Source organism: Rhyacophila brunnea, unplaced genomic scaffold (genome assembly GCF_057557595.1).
Source record: "Rhyacophila brunnea isolate RB1 unplaced genomic scaffold, BYU_Rbru_1.0 scaffold_5, whole genome shotgun sequence".
In the NCBI taxonomy this organism is placed as follows: Eukaryota; Metazoa; Arthropoda; class Insecta; order Trichoptera; family Rhyacophilidae; genus Rhyacophila; species Rhyacophila brunnea.
The window spans coordinates 46,249,814-46,260,954 of NW_028233170.1; the positions used below are offsets into that span (position 1 = coordinate 46,249,814).

Below are 11,141 nucleotides of genomic sequence, written 5' to 3' on the forward strand. Positions count from 1 at the left end.
CACTTTAAATCAAATCAAATAGACATGTTAGAATTGTAAATATTTTATGGGGGTAATATTAATTGTAAATATTTTTACATAGGTAAGTAAATATATAATAAATTTAAATGCATTTTTAAAAAGCTTATGATTTTTAATATGTGGCGACACACAATATTTTATTTTATATTTTATTGCCATCTGGTTGCGATCGACGAAAGTTTTTAGTAACACATTTTTAGAAATTCATGGTAGATGCCTGTAGATGCCTTTAGATGGCGTTGAAGTCACATTTGATCGTAAATTGAGGCAAAGAATTCGCCTTAAGTTGTTTTATAATGGCTTTAGTTAATACTAAGCGTTGGGTTCATTTTAAGTAAACAAAATATATTGCCGGGGCGCAAACGATTTCAGTGAGGATGACGTATACGTTGCATAGTGCCTGTATTATCGCCGATTGGGAATGTGGGCATGTCGGTTTATGGTTTGCATTACAATAAGTGAGCGATAATATTAAAAACCTATGAAGAAAAAATATGATTTACGATGTTGAACGATGTTTCATAGCAATGCAAGCAGTGCAGTGCACTTGCATGATGTTAGACCAGCCGCCGCTGGTTACATGTAGGTGTAATTTTTTTTCTAATACTGTCTTTAATTAATTTCATTTTAGGTTTACCATATCATCTAAGAAAAAAAATGGATAACATCCCAAATAAGAATTTGTGGAATAGAAATAAAAGGAATCTCACAAATGGTGTGCGAAAATCGCAAAGCGAAAACCACCACAATGTATCTCGGAAACTTTTTCTTCAGAGAATTGAAAATAATCTTATTGAAGTCCCGCAAAAGGTTCCTACACCCGTGAGTTATCAGAAACGAGGGTCTCATGTAATGAGTTTTAAGCGGCTTCTAAATATAGCCAACATGGATGCCAATCATACGTTGCTAACTCTGTTGCAATATTCAAAACAATTCCAAAGCTTGCTTACAGAAGATTCGGGACCGGATCATATTGTTTTAATAGTGAAGTGCTTGTCTAAGATATCCCAGTTGTGTTTTACTGAGAGTAAACATTCCATTTTGAAAATGGCGTTCGGCTGCAGCTTTAGCGACACGTTGCTTAAATATATTTTACATCTACCGTACGCTGAATCGAAAAATCGGAATACACTCTTTTGGTGCAACAAAGCTGAATTTTTTGATAATATGCTGCATCTATGTCGGGGTCTCATCGAAGTTACGTGCCTGCCGGTGGACACCAGAGTGTTTATAGATGTGGTTGGTTTGTGTATCAAAGGGTTGAAAAACATCGATAAGGAGTCTGAAGATGACACAAATGCTTATAAAGATTTGAAAGGATCTCTTGCCACCATAAAGAAGACATACACGGTGAGGCAATCTGATTTAATAGCTACATAACAGTTTAAAACTATTAATTCAATTATTTTTTATAGCTACACAACAATTTTTAGAATACAAACATTTGTAACAAAATACATAACTTAACACAAACAATATCTCTTCAAAATCAATTCAAATACATATATTTTACTTGCTAGACGATGCCTCTAACTACTAAACTATCGATCCAACTATCTTTCTTGCAGATATTTCTTTATACCTTTGATAATTGAGAATGTTTTTAAGTTCTGTCACGACAGCCAGTCAGTGCAACTCGACGCGACGGCCAGTTGGTAAGCATAACCACACGCAGTGAGTGTAGATTTTGTACTGTTTGAGTATGAGTAAAGCGTCAATTATATTGAGCTACTTTACAAGCTGTTTGTTTGTTGAATTTAAAAGCGGGCGATTCGATTGTGATGATGACACACAAAATTTTCCACTCGCTCAGAAGCCAACTAGTTAGCGAGTTGAAACCGTCATTTTCGGTACTAATTTAACAGGACGTATTGAGTAGTTCGTTTTTTTACCAGGAGGTCGCTACCATCGCTCTACTGCGCAGACGCAGTAGGCCCACACACCAGCATGTAGCGCGTAAAGTTGACCGGGTTTCAACTTTTGTCGGCAGATTATTTATAATCTGCTTGTTAGCTTGTTCGATGATGACACTGGGTGAGTTTACAACCAGATTGTAAATTCGCCAGCAAGCAGCTCGTAAAGCAGCTCAATGTCATTGACGCTTAAGGGAAGGTAAGGTACGCACAGGAGCAAGAGGGATCACTGTAAGTCGGAAATGTCTGACTGTTGCGTCGAGTTGCAGCGACTGGCCGGCTGATGGGCGAGCAAGCTAAGTAATAATCGTTATTAAATTTAATTCGCAGAGGACTCTAGATTACACCAAATTTTTGGTGACAAATCATGTACCTACTTGAGGTTTTCCAATGGAGTAGGTACATTTAATTCCCGGTTTTACATATTTCTTTCCCACAATTTATGTCTGAAATATTCAATATTCAATTTAAATTAAAAACCTAATTTCTTTACAACATATTCTATTCAATCCATGCCAAACATTGAAATGAATTGCAGATGCATGCATGCTGTGCGTTTCTATTTATGTCTATCTATCTCTGTGGAGCCCTAAACGAAAGTAGTTTTAAAGTTTTATAAATAACTTTGTAAAAATTCAATATTGTTATGTAGTTAGGTTATTGATGATATTATTAACAATGGTTTCAGGCCACAAACCCATTGTGAGAATGATAAAGTTCAACTTGTGGAGTGAGGTTTTATTTATAATATTGAACATTTAAAAAAAACCTTTGTTAAGTGTGTGCAGATCATAAATGTATTTGAGTAGTCAATTTTGTAAATAAAATAAATGTTGGTAAGTATGCAAATATTTACCATTTTTTACATAATATATTGTCATCAAAATATTATGCCATAAAAAAGTTCCTTTTTAAGGACCAAAATCTACTTACTAGAAAATATATGTGCAGAGGTTGGAAACATTTGTGTAGACAATTTTTTTGCAAGTGCACTCCTCAGATGAAATTGTTGTATCACTGCTGTCAGATTTGTTTCACTGCCACTGATCACATTACCTTCACGTGTACATTTTCCTGAATAACGGCTTATTGATGACATTCTTTGCTTCAGAACTTTATGGTGCTATTGGTTGTTGAATTGTAATTTATGTATCTAATAACTAAATTACTTTTTAGGAAGTGAACATGAAAGACTTGGATGACTTTCGCTACATAGCCATTATTCCGACAAGATTAGAACTGATAACTCGCGAGTTCGTTTTCTTGAGACCCATTATCGTAAACGGGGCGTATCCCAGCGTAGAGCATTACTTGGATGTCCAATTCCGGTTGCTGCGTGAGGATTTTGTTTCTCCTCTCCGTGAAGGTATTATTGATTACATGGAAGATCCTACCGCTAGGAAGTACAATAATATTAGGTGAGCTTTTTTCCTTCATTATTTCTCTATTTCTTTTAAGTTCGTCACAACTAGATTCAAATTCAAATTTTATTTATTTCTACATAATATAGTGAACATTACAAATTATTATTTTAAGACGTTCACAACATGACATTTAGAAACAAAGAAATATTATTAAAACAGTATTATATAAAAAAAGAAATATGTAGATCAGTACCTATTAAGTTATTAAACGGTAGGAAAGTGTAAATTTAAAAAAAGGAAGTACACCGAATGAGCTAAGCAGACCCTATTTTAAGAATTTATAAAACAACATCCACCTATACTCATCCTCACGTAGGTGGAATATATCAACATCCGAAGCGATTTGGTTGAACAGAATTATTGGCCTCTCAATTGGCATCACCAATGGCAGGTTAGTTCTGATGCTCCCGATTTCTAAGATAGTTATCAGGGACACACAAGTCAATACTACCAAGAATGGTAGAGTTCTCATTTACACCACGTATAAGTCGAAAAAAATACATGGCCAAATATTGGATAGGACACAGCTTAGCAGTCGAGGCACATGGGCGCGAATCCGAAGGACCGTGGGTTCGAATCCCACTGGGTGTCATATTTTTCAAAAAAGATTTTTTCTATTTATTAAATATTTCTCACAGGTATTATCAATAAAGCATGTTACATTTTTAAATCTTGTGAATTATTCATTGAATAAAAAAAAAATTCATTGTATCTTTGTTTCCTCATTCAGAGGTCTGTGATCTCTAATGAATTGAGTGATGCCAATTTTAGTCATGATGTCCGACCATTATTGATAACACGATATTTGGTCACTATATACAGTTGGCCCTTGATTTACCGGGTTTGTATTAACCGAGTAGCAGATTAACCGTTGTCAGAACGATTAAATTCGCAGTGCAATAGTCCAATTATGTGTAGCGTTTTTATGCATTGCGGAATGTCTGAAACTCTGCTTAAACCAAATGCTGCCTGTTTAATGTTTGTATTCTGGCAGTACTCTTTTACAGTAGCTGCATCATAGCTCCTTATGAAGGCTCAGAGCAACCATATACTAAGCTTTGAGAACAGATATTTGCGGTGGATACTGGGTGGGCGGTATAAACTTTTAAAGTTACAAGGGGTTGAGAGCGAACTATGCAGACTCTTATCACATTAAGAGTGAAAAAGCAATGTTGGACCAAACTCACTTTCAACATCACTTTCATAGTTTGGCTCTGTCTATTTTGTGTTGCAGGTGTTCATCTATGTTTTTAATTATGAAATTTTATTGTATACTTACACTTTATTTTTAGGTTCTATCAAAATGTCAAATTTATAAAATATTCATTCACAAGGGATAATGTCGGCGTAATGGTAAACTTTGACGGGAAATGGACAAGTAATAAAAATTACCGCAACCGCAAAACTGGGAGAGGACGCAAGATGTATAATTCCAAGAGGTTCTTGTATGGCTCTCTGCTCTGCTTCACAGACGATAGTTTCCAGAATATCATTTTCTCCACCGTTGTCAACAGGGATGACTTGGATTCAGGAATGGTAACAAATATTTATAATATACGCCTATCTGAAAATTTAATTTTAACTGAATACTAAAATCTGAGGAAAATGGTGTTACCTTACCTATCTTCTAGAGCAGCGGTTCTCAAACTTTTTTAAAATTTCCTGCGTGGCGGTCCCTTTAAAAATTGTTCGATGGCTCGCGGAGCCCTTTAATAAAAAAAGAAAATCGCCACGTATAATCTATTTCGAGATTGCGTCTTGATTGTAAGTAGTGTAGAAAAGGCCATATCATACTCATAGGTGATTGCGAATGGAATCAGCACTCTTACAGCCGTCTTTGCAACATCAGCATAGGACTGTGCCATTTCTCATCATTACAACACATTTCACTAAAATTGCACCCCCATCATTTATCAAATCAATAAACTGTTCTCCGAAGGCAGGTCACTAATGGAGAATACAAACGGGTTCTTGATAAAAAACAATAGTATTTTTCAAATTCTCTTTTTTGCATAACTCAGGAAACAAACAAAAGTTAAGTGCATTTGATTTAATGAAGTTAACTGCTGTAATCACATGGTTGAGAACATTACGCGATTTTTCTGGCTGGAGATGCTTGTAGCTTGGCGGGCTGCCGACGCGGGTTTTTCTCGCTGAAGATGCTTGCGGCTTGGCAGGCTGCCGACATGGTTTTTCTGGCTGGAGATGCTAGTTGTTCGACGTCCGAGGCAAGAGAGAGCATTCCGCGCGCATCAAAATGTGATACGCGGCGTCATGGCACTGTTGTTGGTCTCCGTTGTGAATCTCCCTGTTTTACCAACGGGTTGACTAGTGGCGGCGCTATCTCGTGTGGCCGTTTTCGACAGACCGCGTCTCTGTGTTTTGGCGGGAGCGCGGAAGAATTTTAAAGTCAGAAATTTCAGTGGAGGTGCGAAGAGTGGACGTATGCTGTGGTGTTTTGGGAAAGTTGACGGTTCGGTCCGCTCTTTGAGATGGTCTCCTGTGGGCGGCTTTCATCTGGTATCAATAGTACAATGTGTGCCAATAATATTTGGAGATTTTTGCTTAACCAAAGTTTGAAACCCAGAACGGCAACCAAGCATTGCTTACAAAACCCAAGAAATGTTACATGCTATAATTATAAAAATAAAAATAGTATAAATAATATGCGTTCATTTTTCGCGGTCCTACCGAAACCGCTTCCCCACTGCGACCCAGTTTGAGAACCGCTGTTCTAGAGGAATATCCATCCCCTGTTAGTCATTGTAGTGGCGAAGTGTGGAGGTAAGCTTAAGCGATCCGGCAAAAATAGCGCACACTTTGTCGGTCATACTTAAATATATGTTTTGATTGAACTTAAATTCAATTAAACCCTGCCTAAACCAAAATATGTAGATTAAAAATATTCTTCTATCTATAAAAAATCTAATTAAATATTCAATGGTATAATTTTAGTTATTTTATAGATGGAAGAATATTTTTTATCTCTTAACCCATTCCAGACAGAATTAATTTTTCAGGATCACTTAAAAAGGCACACTGATTACTAAAATTGATATAACTCATGTATTATTCATTCAATTCAAATAAATCTTTTAAATATTTATAGGTTTTGAATTTTTCTATTAAGTATTTACATTTTAAGTAAACTTTGTGTATAAGTGGAATGAAAAAAACATGTCAAATATAATTTTTTGGGTTTTTTAGTCTTTTTTTATACAAAATGACATAGATAAAAAGTCCATGATAGAAGTTAATAATAAAAGGAAGATATACTAAAACTGGAGCTAAATATAATACTCTTCAAGATATTTAGAAGATGGATGGCCATTTTATGTTTTTTACTGTCTCAAACACCTCATACCTAGCAAACTGATCATTATTTTGACAAATTTAAATAAAAATAGATTTTATAAATCAAATATTTCTAAAAAAATATATTGGACTGCATATAACTAACGTCATAAAATGATAGCTACATATATTATTAAGTTAAGGGGGATGCTTATACTATCAGAGGCGAAAAGAGGCACCTAACGGAAAAATACGAAGCTTGCAATTTGAGATTTTTTTTTGATAATTTACAATTTCAACTGTAGTAATTAATAATTATGTATCCGAAAACACTAAAAAGATTTTTAATTTTTTTTTTAATTTAAAGATAAACTGGAAATTGTAAAAAAATTTAATAAAATGTGAATTCGTTGTAGGGTCAAATCTTATTATTACATTATATTTTATGGCCATATTTATCATTAAAATTTAGTTTATTAAGTTTTAGATTTTTTGTCGTTTAGATTTTTGACTAATTCATCGTTTTAATATTTTTTATATATATTTTAAAAATATCGATTTTTATAAAAATATAAATGTGTATAACTTGAAATCCTTTTTATTTATATCAAATTTTATTTTAGGCATGGTCACAATATTGAAGCTCGAGTTGATATAAATAAAAAGGATTTCAAGTTATACACATTTATCTCTATATATATAAAAATCTCGTGTCACGATGTTTGTGGTCGAACTCCTCCGAAATGGCTCGACCGATTTTTATGGTTTTTTTTATGTATATTTGTTAGGTATGAGAATAGGTCAACAAGTATATTTTATACCGCTAGGTGATTAAGGTATCTCTATCCAGAAAAATTTTCTTTTATTTTTTTGACAATTTTTTTTTTGTATTTTTTTTATTATTTGGCATAAAAAAATACCTATAACCTCAAATTTTCACTTTCCTACCCCCATCCTCCCATTTTTTAATCGCGATTTTATTATTTTTGTATGAACAAATTTAACCGTCGTTCGTATTTCAAACAGAACGAAATTATTTATGTGGTTGAATAACAGATGGCACTACGTCCAAGAAGAATTCAAGAGAAGCGTCGCGTCATTTTGACATTTCATTCGGCAAATCACAACGCAGTGCGTGCAAAATTTTGTACGATTTATTTTAATTTATCTATTTTTATGTGCGTGTATTACAGTGCACAATGCCAGCAAGACGCAAGGGGGGCCATTTGGGCCGTCGAACGAATAAAGCAACAAACATGCGAAATAGTAGAGTAGAAAGAACAGACGAACAAATCCAACAAGATAACAAAAACGTGCGTGTAAGCATGTCGCAATTGCGTGCATCTCAATCACAAGAGGCACGAGCTGAACGAAATCAACAACGACAATTGGAACGGAGCCAAGCGCGCCGGTTCGTAGTTAACACACGCAGAGCAAATGACCGACAACGCCAACAAGTACATCGAACATTTACATCCGCTTCGTTCCTTCGTCTCGCATTCGAGTACGAGCCAGATATTGAAAATTCCGCTCATCCGAAAGTACTGATTGGTGCTATGGACAAAGAATGTCCCCATTGTCATGCGCTCAAATTCAAACATGAGTCAGCCGGGATGTGTTGCGCATCAGGAAAAGTGCAACTACCAGAAATTGAGATACCACCAGAACCATTGAATAGCTTGCTCATTGGCACGGTTCCAGATTCAAACCTGTTCCTGTGGGTCTATTCTATGCTTATCGACCGCTAAAGTGATAAAGTAAAAAATATTATCAAACTTAGGGTAGGTTTGTATCAAAATATTAGCACTTATTGTAACAATTACACGAAGCCGGTTTTTATTGTTGCAATAAGTGCTATATTTTAACAGCACCTATCTTGCTGCTGTTAAAATATCGCACTTATTGCAACAATAAAAACCGGCTTCGTGTAATTGTTACAATAAGTGCTAATATTTTGATACAAACCTACCCTAAGTTTGATACTATTTATCAATTTAGTGTTCGATAAGTATAGAATAGACCCACTGAAGTCCATTCGCACATTCAATTCATGCTTCCAAATGACTTCGTCCGGAGCAACAGAAATAGTTCACAATACTGCGGCAAATGGTCAACAATTCCATTCTACGTTCAAAAACAAAGGTCAAGTATACCACAAAGTAGGCTCATTGCTGCTAATGCCAAACGAACCACATACATTTTTACAAATCTACTTCATTGGCGGTGAGGACATCAATCGTGTGGATGCACGTTGCGGCTACAATAGCCTCAATTCGCCTAATGCCAGGCGCATCGTCGGCAAACTGGACGCCCTGTTGAATGAGCACAATGAATTATTGAAATTCTTCAAAGCACACATGCACGAATTGTAAAGTGACAATCACGCTATTGTCATCAATCCTGATAAAACACCAGCTGGAGAGCACGTACGTCGATTCAATGCGACTGTTGTTGACGACATTGCTGGAATCATGGTTGGCGACCGCACATCGACGCGAGAAATCGTGATTCGAAGAAGAAACAATAATCTGGAGTTCATCGCTGACACACACCGTTCATAGGACGTTCTCCAATATCCGTTTATTTTCTGGAAGGGACAAGACGGATATTGCATAAACATTAAACAACGAGATCCTGTCACAGGTAATTCATTCATTATGAACATCATTACTCATTTTGAATTGAGAAAATGAAAGGTTGATGTTTTTTTGTTTTTATTGGTGGTCATCGTCTACAGTGCTCTATTCCTCCTTCTGTCATAGATCCCATCCCCACACACTTACGATACATTCGTTACTTTTTATTTAACAACCAAAATATTCACTAGAAATAATTTATATGGCAGAACAACGTTTGCCTGGTCAGCTAGTATTTTTATAAAAATCGATGTTTTTAAAAATAAATATAAAAAATATTAAAACGATGAATTAGTCAAAAATCTAAAACTTAATAAACTAAATTATAATGATAATTATGACCGTAAAATATAATGCAGTAATAAGATTTGACCTTGCGACGAATTCACATTTTATTACATTTTTTTACAATTGTAAGTTTATCTTTAAGTTTAAAAAAAAATAAAAAATCTTTTTAATGTTTTCGGATACATAATTATTAATTAATACAGTTGAAATTGTAAATTATCAAAAAAAAATCTAGAATTGCAAGCTTCGTATATTTCCGCTAGGTTCTCTGCTGGCATGCGTCTCCCCCTTAATTCAACTTTAAAAAAATCAAAATATGATTATTTTTTTTTTGATTTTCATCATGTCCTGGATCCTGTAACACCGGCGCCGATAGGGCGCGATGGGTTAATAAATTATTATGGTTTAGTTTCGATAGGGTTTAATTGAATTTAAAAAATTAACCAACACCATCTGCAATTTGTTGTCTTAGTTCAATGAATACAAATAAGTATGACTGACTGACCGAGTTTAGTGTGTACTATTTATCTCCACAGCCCTTAACCACTGAACCATTGAATAGCTGTGTTACCACTATGGTAAACCCTCTATTTAAAAAAAACTTACCTGTTCACTGTGATGTTGAATAAAATCAATACTCACAGGACTTTATATTGTGTATTAACTTTATTTATATGGTGTTTGCTTTGGAATTTTTTGAATAATTGATGTTTCCAGCCAATTAAAGGCGTTACACCAGTGGATTTTAAGGTTTCTCGCAGAACTACGTATGTTGGGAGTCAGGTTGTGTGATCGAAGTAGCGAATGAAAAATACAATGATTACATTTGATGCTCGAAGTATTTTTGATTCATTTTGTAGCTAAAACACTAGATGGCGTTGGTAATGTAGTGTCACTGTTGGCGTGAGTGGCCTCCTTTTTCTTTCACTGTCTATAAAATCTGGATTATTCTGCAGTAGTGAGTGGCCATACCAGTCATGTCATTCCATACATACCGCAAAGAAAGACAGTTCTATATCAACAAAACAATACATGCATTTGACTGAGCCTTTTATTACATTATTAACTTTTCGTCAATTGTTTACAGGTAACAGTAGCCATGGATGGGATTTCCCCGTCAAGCGATATGTTTAAAAAGACTTATTTAATGGTGGAGAGTGAAATTTATTTCTTACCCTATCAGTATATCCTGAAAACATTAAAAGACAGATCCCTTCTCGAGAAATTTCCAATGAAAAAATACATTATTGATGTTAAGGTAAGATAATTGAAAATAAACAGTTATCACATGTAAACTAACAGCCAACTCATTAGTAACTTTATCTAGTTTTGTAGACGTTTACAAAACAATATACAAAAAATAACGGCAGTTAGTTTCAATGTCGGTAATGTCCATATTCTGCCATTTTGAGACTTCCGTCAAACACATTATTTAGGACTTCAAAATAAATAGAATATTTTCATTTTGAAAACATATTACTTAGTAAACAATTTGAAATAGCGAATAGCAAAATAAAATGTCCTTAACCCTTTCACTAGGTACCACGGCAATTTGAAAAAGTACT

General features: G+C 34.7%; 1 protein-coding gene across 1 annotated transcript in view; it reads left to right on the top strand.

Moving 5' to 3' along the window:
- The first annotated feature begins 1,188 nt into the window (after positions 1-1,188).
- LOC147066486 (NFX1-type zinc finger-containing protein 1-like) overlaps positions 1,189-11,141 on the top strand; it is a 63,911-nt gene continuing 53,958 nt past the window's right edge. The window contains exons 1-5 of the mRNA XM_085956206.1: positions 1,189-1,371; positions 3,111-3,352; positions 4,693-4,864; positions 9,068-9,076; positions 10,664-10,834. Coding sequence (XP_085812332.1) covers positions 1,189-1,371; positions 3,111-3,352; positions 4,693-4,864; positions 9,068-9,076; positions 10,664-10,834 — 777 coding nt within the window. The remainder of the gene's footprint in view (positions 1,372-3,110; positions 3,353-4,692; positions 4,865-9,067; positions 9,077-10,663; positions 10,835-11,141) is intronic.